This window comes from Schistocerca nitens, chromosome 5 (genome assembly GCF_023898315.1).
Source record: "Schistocerca nitens isolate TAMUIC-IGC-003100 chromosome 5, iqSchNite1.1, whole genome shotgun sequence".
In the NCBI taxonomy this organism is placed as follows: domain Eukaryota; kingdom Metazoa; phylum Arthropoda; class Insecta; order Orthoptera; family Acrididae; genus Schistocerca; species Schistocerca nitens.
Genome location: NC_064618.1, coordinates 755,128,563 through 755,145,404, shown reverse-complemented (window position 1 = coordinate 755,145,404; position 16,842 = coordinate 755,128,563). Strand labels below are relative to the sequence as shown.

At 40.0% G+C, this 16,842-nt stretch overlaps 1 protein-coding gene and 1 non-coding gene across 6 annotated transcripts in view; one reads left to right on the top strand and one right to left on the bottom strand.

The window, feature by feature from the left end:
• The window catches only part of LOC126259333 (threonine--tRNA ligase 1, cytoplasmic), a 177,152-nt gene that overhangs the window by 20,242 nt on the left and 140,068 nt on the right, over positions 1-16,842 (bottom strand). For all 5 annotated transcript variants that reach the window (XM_049956036.1, XM_049956032.1, XM_049956035.1 and 2 more), the window contains 5 exons: positions 13,967-14,037; positions 8,843-9,005; positions 4,624-4,761; positions 4,359-4,537; positions 4,030-4,204 (listed from right to left, as the gene is read on the bottom strand). In XM_049956036.1, the coding sequence (XP_049811993.1) occupies positions 4,030-4,204; positions 4,359-4,537; positions 4,624-4,761; positions 8,843-9,005; positions 13,967-14,037 (726 nt within the window). The remainder of the gene's footprint in view (positions 1-4,029; positions 4,205-4,358; positions 4,538-4,623; positions 4,762-8,842; positions 9,006-13,966; positions 14,038-16,842) is intronic.
• Trnat-agu (transfer RNA threonine (anticodon AGU)) lies at positions 3,041-3,113 on the top strand. Its single transcript has one exon. It is a non-coding gene; the product is annotated as a tRNA-Thr (tRNA).

Here is a 16,842-nt window from a genome sequence, read left to right as displayed (position 1 = left end):
GCAAACGAAATCATGATAACTAAGAAAAGTTTAGTGATTTGAGAGAGAATTGAAATGTTTCATGAACTGCTGTTGCTACCTATGTAAATGAAGTGCTAAAATGTTCAACTCTTTAAAGCCTAGGCATTTTGCACTTGAAAAGTTACATCGAAGTGATATTTAACCATCAAAATTACTTCCTTCGAACCGCATACTGAATTCAGCGTATTTTGAGGGGAGAGGGGGGGAGGGGGGGGGGTGGGAACCACAACACTATAGGAAAGCAATTCTGTAAATGTCTCTATGGTAATGTCTCAGTGTTGTTGCAGTTCTATAGATGACTACTGTTTCTCCTGCAGCTGTTATCATTTCAAAATTGAAAACTGGTGACAGCACTGCTAACTATCATGGGTCTTCTTACACTGACTTGACTATAGAATGTCTGAAGCACCACCTGAGGTGTGTAAGTGTGGTCGTCCATCAAATATGCGAAGTAAACATGGATGATCTTTCAGAACACTGAAGGCAGAGAAGCATGTGAGAAGGACCAAGAATGGAAAAAATCATCCAGGAGCAAGGAATGACCTGAAGTAGTAGTGAGAAAATTCTTTGCATGCACTGACGCTTACTTGACCAGTCTTGTCGTGTCTGCAGTCGTCAAATGTTTGCACGTCCTTTTGTATGGTGTGCAGATAACAAAAGGATTTGGAAGTTGATGGTACATAACAGTTTGTCTGTCAATGACGATGCTGAAAAATTATGTGCAAAATGCTAACAATCATTGATCAGTCATCGCATTACTTCTCAAGTGAAATTCAACAAAATAGAACTGGAAGTAGTTCCGCCTGTCTTCACTGACTTGTCAGTTGCAGAAAACTATCCTCTTGAGTTATTACATGCATTTATTGATTTGACATCAGAGAGTGAGTAGCAGCTGCTTCACATTCATCCAACAAATGCACAGTGCAGTGCATGGAACCAGCAGGGGCTTGAAGAACTGGCTGGAAAAGCTTTTAAAGTTTGTCCCATCAATATTTACTCTGAAAAGTCAGAGGATACAGGAAAGCCAGTGCTGTAAAAGCATCATAAACAACAAACCAATGAATGTGATGAAATCAGTATTGCAGTTGGCACCCAAGGTGGTGGTTGTGGTGGTGGTATGTATAGGGCACTCAGCGACGAGATCATCAGTGCCTGTTGTCAATTCAAAGAGTACAACTGTGGTTATCGGTTGTTAGAAGCATGCAACAGAACATACACTTTAAAATGGAATCTACAGTGATCTTGGGACTCTCTCACTCACACTTTCACATAAAACATAAAAATAAAATACATACACTATAACCACACAATATCTACAATAGTGGAAAAAGGAACTGTGCTTGCACAATCAATTGGAAAATAAATGCTGAAGCAACCACCTAGAAACACATTAAACCCTTCTACCAACAACACTATTGAAAAGACCAGACATCACACAGAAGTTTAAAACACGAACCACATCTGATTCATTACCACCTAAAATAGAGGGAAGGTCAACTGGTTAAAGGGTTATGGGCCTCATGGCTTGGTGTAAAACACTTTCAGTTACAACATGGCATACAGAAATCTGTATATCACAAGCATTTCATACCTGTAGGTCTTCCTTCCGAAGGAGGAATTCATGTGTCAGAGGACAGTGCCCTGTTGAAGAGGCATTTTAAGTAATTGCTCCCATTGCAGTGGCCTGAATGAGGAATTCTATGGTCATGTTATTGGTCTCCTTGGCCTCAGCTTGTTGCTCCCCAACCCTAAGCACTCCACTTTACACAAAAGCATGATGATGTGTCTCAATAGCAAGGTAACTAACTACATGGACAGGGGCAGCACATTCAGAAACTGTAATTTCCAAACAGGTATCCTCAGCTGCTGCATCTGCTGCTTCATTACCCTGAATACCCAGCAGAATGACACATCCTTTCCCTGCCTATGTAAGTAGAAAAGGGTATCGTGAATCAACTGAAGATACTTCTCGGCTAGATACACATGATCAATAGCATGAAGGGCACTTAGGGAGTTGGTGCAGATGAGGAATTTGGTATCAGGAAGGCACTGCCAGCACCTGAGTTATGTGGAGGGTAACATTTCAGTTACTGCCAGCCTCATCAATGGCACATCAGGTGAAATTGTCAAGATTCACTACACTCATCAAGCTCAGCTTTATGAAAGTTAACAAGCTCTGGAAGTTCTCATTTGCTTCGACGATCCTTTCAACATTTCAACTAATGATAAACATCTTTATGCAATTCAATCTATAGTCGTTTATTATGATGGCAAATAAAAGACAAAAATCAAGGGACTTTGCCTTTGACCCTGAGCTGGGCGATAATTGCTCACAAGTAGCAAGGACTCACTTTGCCTTCAGGTGCGGTCTACTGGGGCAGATGAATATTCAATATTGGTCAAGTACAGATGATGTTGAGCAGATTTCGATCTTTGGACTCCGATATTGATGAAGGCAGATGTTGTTGAAGAGTATGCGCATTTGAGAGGCCTTCCACTGTTTGATGCAAAGCAGCACTTTACAATGGAAAGATTTCCTACAACTATGATTGAGCTGCTCTTTGACTATGACAACAGTGAGAATGAAGACCAATGATAACAAGAATGAATAAGTTATCACACTTCCACTTTTCATTACACGAGAAATAGTGAATTTCTTACCTCATGTTGAAAAAATAAAACAAATATCAAATCACAGCATAAATTGAAACTTCTCTGCTTTCTCTTTACCTGCACACTCTGAACAACAATGGAAAACCAACTGATTTTTAAATATATTTTATTTATATGTGGTGCCTGTTCTTTCAGACACCACATATATATAATTCAGGCGAGACGACCAATAATCTCTTACGTGCAGGTGCACGCCAGGCTCAATCTCTTATGGGAATCGGTGAAATACTGCAGTAATGAGGATAATGTACAAGGGGCACTACACCAGTAGTGTGTGGCTAAGTTGAGAATTTGGGTCTGATTATAGGCATGCTACGGTAGCCCATACAGTTGCGTTGACCACTGTGTCTGGGTGGCGCAGTGATCAGCGCATCTGCTTAGTAAGCAGGACATGCAGGTTCAAATCCTGCTCTGGCACAAATTTGCAACTTTTCCCAGTGGTTGAAATCAATGCCCACACACAGATTTTCCTAAACTTCACCAATCCTTTTCCTTCAGCACTCTTCCTTCCCCTTCAACCCTTCTGTCAGAAGAAGGAGCCACTGGCTCCAAAAGCTTGCAAACTTTAATACCTTTATATGTGTGTTCTCCTGCCACTGCTTGGTGAGAATAATTTTTATCTATCCAATTACACTATACTTAAAAAAAAAAAAAAAAATTATTTTCATTGACACCCATCTACATTTGTAACTCTCAAATATGACATGAGAATTCTTTCACATTTAGACTCTTTACTATACACTCTACTATAGCTACTACTATAGAACTATCAACTTTAGAGCTCATCATTTCCCCCCTAAAATAACGAAGCACTTACAAAATAAACCTTCTTACATCCGCTTAGGCACTGTATAAAATATCTTGAGCAAATATTTTGAGTTCATACTGAGAAAAAATGAGGATTACAAAAATGGAAATCACTTGGCACCATTTCCAAGAGCTTTCTCCATTTTGAAACTATAACAATCACTGCCATTTGCAGTCACTGAGGTCAGCCAAATATGTTGCGTTCACTGATCACAGATAATAAAAGAAGGCTTTATATTGGTCACATACTATCCAAATCCCATGTAAAAGTATTTCTGCATTTATAGACATTGGGCAATAGATGGTTAACTTCAATGTTTTACTTAAAATCTTGGAATTTTAAAGAGTACTAGATGATATTTATCTGGTGGATTAAGTAGCCTATGCATTCAGCTGTCGTGTGGCTTGATATATTTCTATTCTCTGTGCCCAAATATGTAAGATACATCTCTAATTTTAACTGAATCTGGTTGCATTTTGAAGCTTCTTTCATTTGGAAACAGCGAAAAAGATGTGTTGTTAACTTACCTTGTGTGCATAGTCATCTACTGACGGACCAACAGGGATAACAATACACTGTCTTGGTGACAGCCAAAAAGGCCACTTCCCGGCATAAGACTCAGTGAGAATGGCAATCATCCTCTCTACAGATCCGAGGACTGCACGATGAATTATGACTGGCCTCTTCTTATCACCTGACTCACTGAAAATAGTGAAGCACTATAAACTTCTCTAATGATTCATTTTCTGTTATGTCTGACTATCATCTTAAAGTTTGAGAATTGGCTAAAATAAGCATGAACATTGAACATACTTTGTTAACTTGACTATAGTTTTCAATGTTACAAAAAAATTACCTGACATATGATAAGTTGAATCGAATAGGTAGTTGGAAATCTAACTGAATGGTAGCACACTGATGTGATCTCCGTAATGCATCCATTATTGTTATGTCTATCTTAGGACCATAGAAGGCCCCATCACCTGGGTTTTCCTTCCAAGGTTCACCAAAAGCATTTAGACTCTCTGCCAATTGCTGAAATTGTAACAGCAGTAATAAAATGTATGAATTTACAAAATGTTTATAAACTTTTCTGATAAAATTAAGAAATATATTCTTACCTTCTCTGCTTCATTCCACATACTAATTTCTCCGAGAAACTTCTCTGGTCGAGTAGACAGTCTTAGTTGAAAAGTAAATCCAAAAACTGAATATACAGATCTCAGGAAGTCTAGTGCTCCTAACATCTCATTATGAATCTGTAAAGATGAAATAAACGAAACTAATATGAGAAAAAGAAAGCAAATCTATTTTTAATCTAACTTATATTACAAAACGTTTATTCCAAATCTGCAATGTAATAATTAAACTGTTCTTTGAATTGGTCAAATAATGTACATGAAAAAAGTTATATTACAGAACAACTGTAGCATAGCAGAACAGCAATACAAACTTTCTTCTAATTCATTATTTATCCATTCTTTTTCTTTTCTCTGTGCCTATACACTTTATAGTTTCACCTATATTTGTATTCCCAATATCTTCTGTATCTATAGTTTGTGATTGGCTCCCTTACCACTACTGTGATTTTCGAGCCTGATTCTGCCCTACTGTATTATCCATGATTTTGATTACTGTGCAACTTTACTGGCTAACTGTTGACATATAACTGTCTTTAACCACTTACATTTACTTTTGCTTCACACATGATAGTTATGTTCTTAGATTTGTCAGACTTATTCTTTATTTTCACTCTACTGTTGAGTACAATATAAATGGACAGATAAAAAGTCTACTCCCTAAGAAGCAGCAGGAGAAAACACACAAAAAATTATGAAAATGAGCAAGCTTTTGGCGTAAGTGGCTTCTTATTCTGGCAGAAGGGGAAGGAAGAGGGATGAAGGAAAAAGACTGTTGAGGATTACAAAATGGGAGAGTTGCAGAAAAGTTGCCCAGAACCTCAGGTCGGGGGACACTTATCGACAGTATAAGAAGGTAAATCTCCTCTGACTTGGGCTTCTGGGAAATGTTTCCAGAACTCTCCCCATTTCCCCAGAACCCTGGGTCAGGGGAATTGATCACACTTGCCATCTTGTCAAATAAGTCTCCCCTGATCCATGGTTCTGGGTTACTTTTCTACAACTCTCCCTGTTTTGCAAGCCTTGGCAGTCCTTTTTCTTCATCCCTTCTGTCAGAAGAGGGTGCCACTGAGTCTGAAAGCTTGCATATTTCCATAAATTGTCTACGTTTTTTCTCCTGGTGCTGCATGGTGAATAGATTTATATCTAGTCATTATATTATATTCTCAAACGCTAATTATTTTCATTGATATATTAGCCCTACTATTTAGTAGTTAGATGATCCTTCTACCTTTATATATCAAGGGTCACGAGTCATGAGTCGTGTGTAGATAGCTCAGTTGGTAGAGCAATAGCCTGCGAAAGGCAAAGACAAAGGTTCCAGGTTCGAGTCCCAGACCATTACAATATTTCAATTTGCATGGAAGTTCCAAACTGCACACTCTGCTGCAGAGTGAAAATTCGTTTTGGAGACAATCATCAAGTTTGAGGCTAAGTCAGTTCTCCGCAAGATCCTTTCTTCCAGGGGTGTTAATTATGCAAGATATGCAGTAAAGCTTTTGTGATGTTTGGAAGGTAGGGGAATGGTACTGGCAGAAGTAAAGCTATGAGGGTAGGATGTGAGTCATGCCTGGATAGCTCAGTAAGTAAAGCAATTGCCTGGGAAAGGCAAAGGATCTGGCTCGTGTCCCAGTCCAGCATACCTTTTCAATCCACTAGGAAACATTCAAATTCGTTTTTTGTTCACTTTAACATGTGTGTGGGATAAGATAAAAATCACATGGTATTTATGCTTTCAATAACAATTATCTCTATCTCACATTATCAATGTAAGCATCTAATGCTTTACTAAACGAAGCATCTGTAGATAGTTTACTACACTAGAGGATTAACAAGGAATTGGCAAAAAGGTATTAGCAATATACACCTTTTTCAGGTGAGAGAAAAAAATGGGGGAAAAGAGGGGTTCATCTACACGTTGGATGGAAGGAAAAATAGCCCCAAATCCTACATTTGAGAAAATAAAATGACGAAAATTTCCCTTAGCAACATAAGTCCAAAAGTAAAGTTTCAAATCCATAATATTATCAGCATAGAGGTATTGGTAGAAGGCAAAAAAGAAATGTAAATAGAAGATGAAAGAGTCAAATGGAAATGAATGAATGCTCTCAGGTGGCGGGCAAGGATGACTATAAGAATAATGATGATAACAGGGGAAAATGATGATGGTGATTTTAAAAATGAAATAATATTTCAAGGAGATAATGACAAAGTAGAAAGTAAACAGAAGAGAGGATAGAGGGTAAAATAAAATAACAGGGAATCTCTTCAGTATATACATGACTTTTGCCATAATTCTGGGTGGAACTTGTGCTGCTCTTTATGCTTTGTCCTCCGAGCAAAGGACTAACAGAGGAGAAGTATTATTGTTTGAAGCTCAAGAATATTTGTAAGGTACATCTCTCTCTAACAGTTTTGTGTGTTGTTTGCAAATGATAAATAAATGTTGTGAATAATTTTTGCTTAAACTCTTCCTGAGAGTTACTTGCTATAAGAAAAGTAAAGAAACAAGAAAGATATTTGGTTGGAAAACCAAAAGGCAATGAAAGGTCTACTATATCCCACTAAATGCTGCTGAGTCTGGAGTGGTAGTGCCTACTTATGAAGAACCTAGCAAGACTTTCAGGAAGTCTGGGATATAATGCATTATTGGAAAACTAAAAAGAATGAGAGTTATGTGACTGATCAGTCAGACAACAGAGCAAGATGCAGCACTATTTTAGAACATTTATCTCTTTGTTTTTGGTTTGAGGGTCAATTTATTACTTCAACACTAACACAGAGAAGCAGAATAATCGATCAATGATGTATAAATTACTGCCTGAAATGTAAAATACAGAATGTTTATCTGTATGAATTGTCACATTTATGGTGAGTGGTAGGTCAAAAGTTATAACAGCTGCACAAAACAAATGTAGCTACTCCAGTGAGACAAGCTGATGGGCTACTTATGGAGTGTTATCTTTGTCTTACTGCACTTCATGGCCATGAATTTAAAAGAATACCTTCTGCTGCCAATGCCAGGGGGTGGTAATGGCTATGAGTTGTGAACTTCAGGTTTTAAAGAGGATTAAAAAGTGCAGCTTTGAAATTACTTTTGAAAAATTCACACTATATGGTGGTATGATAGGAAGGGATGATTTAAAAATTAAATGGCAATACTGATAACCATGCAGAATTATGTGTACCTGGTATCTTTAATAAAGATCTGATTGATGAAATATATTAACCAATGAGCCTTTGAAGTCAACAAATAACAACTACCTGATAAAGAACGGAATTAAAAAAAAGACTGAAAAATAGAGTAACTAATCATGCTTTTAGTGTGAATGCCAATATCATCATTACAAAAAAGCAATATGAGCTCAGAGCAGGCATTAAAGAGAAGCAGTAGCATAATGTTCCAGCCACTGACGAGAGAATAAAGCCTATAAAAATCATTACTTATTATTAACACCTCAGATGCCAAAAAGTGCAAAGCTTGTTAAGAAAGCAATTACCAATAAAAGCAGTTAAAATATTTTTGTGTTGGAATATATGATTGTCATAAAGTAAAGCATTTGAACACATTCAAGTTATAAAGGAATTATTGTAAAACACATTTGTGGTGCTGCTGAAATCTATAATCTTGCAAGTTTCATTTTACACAATCAATATTAAAGCATGTGGCTTGAAACATTTATTGAAAATGAAGCTTTACGTGTCACCAGTCATCCAAAAGAAAACATGACAATTACAGAACCTGATGGAACAAAAGTCTGTCATATTTGACATGAGATATTTCTGTAACAAGGCCTATTATACCTGATTTATAATCTTTGGAACCTATAGTTTTAGATACAACAAAACAAACACACTGACAACATTATGAAAAGGGCAGTTCGCTACTCACTATGCAGTGGAGATGGTGAGTCGCAGACAGGCACATCAAAAAGACCTCAGTGGTCAGACAGTGTTTGTTCGTGTGTGTGTGTGTGTGTGTGGGGGGGGGGGGTGGGATCTCCTTCAGAAGAAGGCCTTTTGGTCAAAAGCTTACATGTTTAGCAGTCTTTTTGTTGTGCCTGTCTGTGACTCAACATCTCCACCATATTATGGGTAAAGATCTATTCTTTTCATAATACTGTTATTATTCCATCCTCGATTGTCTATTATTTGAAAAGAATCAGTATACAATCTGAGAAATTGGACTCCTCTGACTAACCTGTTCCACTGCACAAAATATGTGAGCATCATCCTGCTGGAAGCGCCTAACTCTGGTAAGCCCTGTGAGTGCACCAGATAACTCGTTCCGATGTAGTACTCCGAAGTCTGCTAGACGAAGTGGCAGTTCACGCCAGGATCGAGTGCGCTGGTCGAACATTAAGCTGAAATGAACAATACCAACGAAGTTTTATGATGATGATCTTTTTCATAATCCATGTCAGTTACAAGAGGAGTCTTCACACACCTAAGAGTAAAAGCATTAAGTTGCTGACAAGTTAAAAATAATAATAAATTTGAAAAACTTGCTCCTTTCAGATAAATCCTTTAATGATCTAGGGCACAACTGCACAACTCCACCAAACAGTTTTCCCCCCTCTGTCCTGTCACCCCTCCCTATCCATACTACCAAGTCACTGTCGTTGAGCACCACACAAAAACATGAGTTTGATGCCTGCGTGTTGAATTCCTGTCCTGTGCTTCTGCTGCCTCTCCATCTCGCACACCTGTTGCCTCACACCGAGCCACCAGCTATCCTCTCCAACACTTCCCCCTACTTCCCACCTCTTTCTTCCTCTACCCACCACACCCACCACAACCCCTCCCCCCAATCCATGTGATAAACTGCACTCACAGCCACAGCATTGAGAGTGTCCAACTGGCACTATGAAGCTGCACAGGTGTGTGTGTGTGTGTGTGTGTGTGTGTGTGTGTGTGGAGGGGGGGGGGGAGATACTTCAAGTATAATTTGACAAGAGTGCTTTACACTGCCACTCGTGTGCACCATCAGGGTCACGTGAGCATTGTCAGTAGAGACCTGAAGCGATTTTAATTGTTGTTTGCCATGGCTGTATGTTCATGTGCTACATTAGTTCACTTGGTACTGGAAAGAGTGTTATAGTTGTTGGCAATGAAGGTATATGAGGTGAAGTGTTGGAATTGCAGAATTTTATTACTTTGTGTGTGTGTGTGTGTGTGTAAACTTTTGTTACATTTGTGCAGATATTATTAGTGGTTCAAGAAGGTGGCCCTTGGCTAAAGCAGTGAAACAAGTGTATACCTTGTATTTCAAGTGCCAAGTAAGAGACCAAGATAAATTGTGGGCTCCACTTCTGTATTGCACCTTGTGTTTGACTACACAATGTTTGGATGCATGGTAAAAATGCTCCCAAGGAATTTGGGTTGCCAACTATTTGCTGTGGACCTACAAACTGCACCTGACTGCTATTTTAGTATGATACCTCCCTTGAGGAAAAGAGCCAATACAATGAGGAAGAGGAATATTCAATACCCTGACATCCCACCTATTGTTCACCCTGTGGCTCATGGTGAAGGACTGCCAGTTCCTGTTCCCCCACTTGTACCAATATCAAGCAGTGATAGCGATGATGCTGAATTGACACATACAGCTGAAAAAGCGCGATCATCTGTCAGTTACACTGACCCTGCATTTACACCTACACTGACACCTGTAGAACCACACAGTGTGAACTCAAGTGATCTGATTAAGGATTTAGATCTTCCAAAGCATAAATCTGAAATCTTGGGTCTCAACCTACAGCAGTGAAATCTCCTCTCTGACACAGTACGTTTGTCTGTGTTTCAGGATCGTCTGAAAAAAGTTGAGTGTCATTTCAGTACTGAAGGCAACGTTACAATCAGCAGTGACTCTGACAGTTTGTTGGAAGACCTGAACATTACATACAAACCAGATATGTGGAGACAATTTATAGATGGCTCAAAAATAACCTGAAACCAATATTGTTACACTGTAGTACTGAACGACCATCCATCCACGTTGCATATAACTGTCTTAGCTAAAGAACATTGTAAACTGTTTTAATTCCAATAAGCATGAATGACTGGTATGTGGAGACTTTAAATTCACTGCAATGTTGTTGGATACGCAAGAGGATTACACTAAGCATGCTGCTACTGTGCGAGTGGGACAGTCATGCAAAATAAAAACATCACACACAGAGGGAATGGCCTGGGTCAAAAAATAGTGAAGAAGAACCTCTTGTGATTCTGAACAAAATTGTTCTTCCACAATTACAGGAAATTACAGGAACCTCGTGGAAAAACTCATTCACACTTATAAGGCCATCGACTGCAACATGACCCTGAAGATGAAAATGTGTTCCCTGAGCACTGTGGTGCATTCATGTATGAGCACGGTGACCAGTTCCACCATGAGATTTCTCCCACGGAACAGCAGTACACAGGGCATTGGACTACTTGTATATGTCCTATTGATTACAGCAGCAATATATGTGAAACATAAAGTTGTAACACTGGGTAAGGAGACAATTTTAATCATGATATTCATGTTCAATGCATCAAAGTCTATAAAAACTCTCTACTTTGGTTTCTGCAAAAAATTCACTATGGATCAGTATTATTTACAGGGTGTTTCAAAAATGACCGGTATATTTGAAACGGCAATAAAAACTAAACGAGCAGCGATAGAAATACACCGTTTGTTGCAATATGCTTGGGACAACAGTACATTTTCAGGCAGACAAACTTTCGAAATTACAGTAGTTACAATTTTCAACAACAGATGGCGCTGCTGTCTGGGAAACTCTATAGTACGATATTTTCCACATATCCACCATGCGTAGCAATAATATGGCGTAGTCTCTGATTGAAATTACCCGAAACCTTTGACAACGTGTCTGGCGGAATGGCTTCACATGCAGATGAGATGTACTGCTTCAGCTGTTCAATTGTTTCTGGATTCTGGCGGTACAACTGGTCTTTCAAGTGTCCCCACAGAAAGAAGTCACAGGGGTTCATGTCTGGCGAATAGGGAGGCCAATCCACGCCGCCTCCTGTATGTTTCGGACAGCCCAAAGCAATCACACAATCATCGAAATATTCATTCAGGAAATTAAAGACGTCGGCCGTGCGATGTGGCCGGGCACCATCTTGCATAAACCACGAGGTGTTCACAGTGTCGTCTAAGGCAGTTTGTACCGCCACAAATTCACGAAGAATGTCCAGATAGCGTGATGCAGTAATCGTTTCGGATCTGAAAAATGGGCCAATGATTCCTTTGGAAGAAATGGCGGCCCAGACCAGTAGTTTTTGAGGATGCAGGGACGATGGGACTGCAACATGGGGCTTTTCGGTTCCCCATATGCGCCAGTTCTGTTTATTGACGAAGCCGTCCAGGTAACCAAATGCTGCCCACATGCATATCGCCGTCGTCAATCCTGTGCACTATATCGTTAGCGAATGTCTCTCGTGCAGCAATGGTAGCGGCGCTGAGGGGTTGCCGCGTTTGAATTTTGTATGGATAGAGGTGTAAACTCTGGCGCATGAGACGATACGTGGACGTTGGCGTCATTTGGACCGCAGCTGCAACACGGCGAACGGAAACCCGAGGCCGCTGTTGGACCACCTGCTGCACTAGCTGCGCGCTGCCCTCTGTGGTTGCCGTATGTGGTCGCCCTACCTTTCCAGCACGTTCATCCGTCACGTTCCCAGTCCGTTGAAATTTTTCAAACAGATCCTTTATTGTATCGCTTTTTGGTTCTTTGGTTACATTAAACCTCCGTTGAAAACTTCGTCTTGTTGCAACAACACTGTGTTCTAGGCGGTGGAATTCCAACACCAGAAAAATCCTCTGTTCTAAGGAATAAACCATGTTGTCTACAGCACCCTTGCACGTTGTGAACAGCACACGCTTACAGCAGAAAGACGACGTACAGAATGGCGCACCCACAGACGCGTTGTCTTCTATATCTTTCACATCACTTGCAGCGCCATCTGTTATTGAAAATTGTAACTACTGTAATTTCGAAAGTTTGTCCGCCTGAAAATGTACTGTTGTCCCAAGCATATTGCAACAAACGGTGTATTTCTATCGCTGCTCGTTTAGTTTTTATTGCAGTTTCAAATATACCGGTCATTTTTGAAACACCCTGTACATTCTGCCAAATCTTTTTTGTACCATAATTACACAGATATGTAGTTTGCGTGAATGGCAACACCTACAGAAAATTTTCAAGAAATGAAACGTATAGCTGCCTGATAGCTCATACGACTGCTGCCTTTGAATTTTTACAAATGAGCAATAGACGGCACTAATGTCATGTGATGTTACTATTGTTTTAAAATTTGTCATTGTTATTGTCAAAATTGTTTCTTTTAACTCCCAATGCCAACAAATTATTCAACCAGTGTTGTAAAAAATGTAACTTTTTCTTGAAGATTTCTGATGGAAGGACTTTTTATGATTTACGTAAAGGCCAAGCTCAACAACAATGCCTCGAATCGCTTAATTTAACTCTTGATAATCTATAACCTTCACAAAAGTTTGTTTACAATAGGTCTGTAGAATTTCTATGTAGTTGTAGTCTGTCAGTGATGAATTTAATGAATGCTGATTTGCAACAGTTGTCCCAAAAACATTGATGTTGTGCGCAACATGTTTTGACGACTATTACTATACGCTTACTGTGAGACAAAGCATCCTCAGACACACTGGAGACAGCAGTGCGCACTGAATTTACATGAACATTTCGCTGTGAAAAATGAGTTTGTTTGTAAATATTCACTGCAAAACTATGACCACCTTACATGCATTTGTTTTAACATAAAATATCTTTTACGAAACTGAAATAATTAACTAATAATTGTACAGCAGTGCCTTTAATATATGGATGTAAGAACAAAAGAAGAAAATGTGTTTTACTCAGTTAAGGATAACAATTACAGACCAAGATGGTAGAAATGCCTTAATTAATAAATACTAAGTATTCTTCATATGCTTAGAATGTATTTCATGTACCACTGTAATGTTATAAGCAGCTGCACTTTCAGTAGGTACAATTTTCTAATTTCTTCGTCCATTGACAACATACAGTCTGAAGAACAGTAAATGATTATACCCAATAATTTATTACAAATGATATTGAGATGGTAATTATTGCAGAAGCTGCCCAAACCACTAATTTTGGCCATGAGCATCATGGTGTTTCAGTGTTACCTTTGATACAAAGTATTTAGTCGTGTGTATGATATGATATAGGTATCCTATTTCATCCATAATATCTGCCATCATATTAGTATCACAATGACTAATTTAGGTACTTTATATGCACAATTCCCTACTTACCAGTGTCCTGGACAATTCATAGGCTTCAGGGCATATTTTTCTTTTTCGACATCAAATGAAAACATATTTTCCTGTAACAGAAATGAGGAATGTAACTAAGAACTAGAACAAAAGAGTTGAAGAGTAAAACTCAATTGCTAGTTCTGGCAGAAAGAAAAAAAAAAGGCCACAAAACTAAAACTGCAAGCAGTTATGAATGACTGAATTTCATATTTTTTCATTGGTTCATCCATAAACTTTTATAGATTTTACCATGAAAGAATGAGTCATCTAAATATTCTTGTCTTTGACGTAAATTGAGAGTACTGTAATCTGTTTACCACTAATCAATAGGAGAGGGGAAAATTACACAATATTAGGAAACTCCCCACATTATGTTTCCTTCTCTTACCCATGCTAAATATGACAAGAGCCACATTCAAAAGTGTATCCAGCAACGAGCCTAAGAAGGCAGCTGGTCTCCTATCATACAAAAAAATAGTTATGATCTTCACAAACCAAACTCAAATTCTATCCTGCAACAAACACGAACATTTCAATTCAGGGTCAGTTTGAAGAATGTCAGAACATGTAATGGATACTATGTGGTAGCAAATGTAGACAGAGCCATTTGTTGTGAAATCTCAATTGTTTTGCCATGCACTGTTATTGTCCTTGCAACTCAAAAAGGTGGACAGCTCTGGGTTCTTAAAGCTTCCAGTAGTACTGTACTTTCAATTTAAGACATTCTGTCTTTTGTTAGCAGCCAATGTCAAAAACTACTAAAAATGTGAATATACCAAGTATTCACAAGTATCTAAATGCCTCACAGAAAAATATGTACAAATGTCACAGAAACTATATCTTGTTAGTTAAGTATGCTGTAGGTAGAAGAAAGCTATTATAAAGTGGTTAGTAAAAGCGCCTATTGGCTTCTGTCTCGGGTTCTTCGGCCGACGTTCATCTAATGATTTTTCTGACGTTTCGCCAGCACGAGTGGCTGGCATTGTCAAAGCTTCACCCTCCATTGCCGGTGGTGAACTGGAGCCGAGCTCGCGGGCGCAGGCTATATGTACCTGGCGCGCCAACGTCCGAGGGCTTCTCCGCAGTCATTTCCGGTGCGGTTCTCCTCTTGCTACCTGCGACGGTCGTTCGCTGCAGTACGGGAAGCCAGGATCCGTTGACCTTAAGGCTTTCCTCTTTCTTGTTCAAACTGTTCGCGTGTTTTTGTATTTCTACAGCTTCTCTGAACAAGCGCGTGTGATAGTGCACAGCCAGAACTTCCGTGTCGGCGAATTTTATTACATGGTCGGTCTCATTCAGTGCGTGCTCTGCCACGGCCGATTTCTCCACCTGCCCCAACCTGCAGTGTCGCTTATGCTCTTTGATCCTGGTGTTAATGGATCGTCCAGTCATTCCGACATAAACTTTTCCGCATGTGCACGGTATGCGGTATACTCCCGACATTGCAAGTGGGTCTCTTTTCTCCTTCGCCGATCTAAGACACTCTTTGATCTTCCTTGTCGGTTTGAAAATCGTCTTTACGCCATGTTTGCGCAATATACGGCCGATTCTGTCCGTCACTCTGGGAATGTATGGCAGAAAGGCCGTACCCGACAATTCTTTTTCCGGTTCCTTACTTCGCCGAGGGTTGGGCTCTGTTACACTTCTAATATAATTTGTGGAGTAACCATTGCTCCTCAGGACAGTTTCCAGGTGTTGCATTTCTCGTTTGAGGTGTTGCGGCTCACATATTCATCCTGCTCTCGTTACGAGCGTACTAATCATGCCTCTTTTCTGGCTCGGGTGGTGGTTTGACAGTTTGTGCAGGTATCGGTCCGTGTGAGTCGGTTTTCGATACACGCTGTGCCCCTGATCTTCGCCGTCCCTTGTGACCAAAACATCTAGAAATGGCAGTTTCTTGTCCTTTTCTACTTCCATGGTAAATGTTATGTTGGCATGGAGGCTGTTCAAGTGTCTTAGGAAGTCACTTGAACAGCCTCCATGCCAACATAACATTTACCATGGAAGTAGAAAAGGACAAGAAACTGCCATTTCTAGATGTTCTGGTCACAAGGGACGGCGAAGATCTGGGACACAGCGTGTATCGAAAACCGACTCACACGGACCGATACCTGCACAAACTGTCAAACCACCACCCGAGCCAGAAAAGAGGCATGATTAGTACGCTCGTAACGAGAGCAGGATGAATATGTGAGCCGCAACACCTCAAACGAGAAATGCAACACCTGGAAACTGTCCTGAGGAGCAATGGTTACTCCACAAATTATATTAGAAGTGTAACAGAGCCCAACCCTCGGCGAAGTAAGGAACCGGAAAAAGAATTGTCGGGTACGGCCTTTCTGCCATACATTCCCAGAGTGACGGACAGAATCGGCCGTATATTGCGCAAACATGGCGTAAAGACGATTTTCAAACCGACAAGGAAGATCAAAGAGTGTCTTAGATCGGCGAAGGAGAAAAGAGACCCACTTGCAATGTCGGGAGTATACCGCATACCATGCACATGCGGAAAAGTTTATGTCGGAATGACTGGACGATCCATTAACACCAGGATCAAAGAGCATAAGCGACACTGCAGGTTGGGGCAGGTGGAGAAATCGGCCGTGGCATAGCACGCACTGAATGAGACCGACCATGTAATAAAATTCGCCGACACGGAAGTTCTGGCTGTAGAGAAGCACTATCACACGCGCTTGTTCAGAGAAGCTGTAGAAATACAAAAACACGTGAACAGTTTGAACAAGAAAGAGGAAAGCCTTAAGGTCAACGGATCCTGGCTTCCCGTACTGCAGCGAACGACCGTCGCAGGTAGCAAGAGGAGAACCGCACCGGAAATGACTGCGGAGAAGCCCTCGGACGTTGGCGCGCCAGGT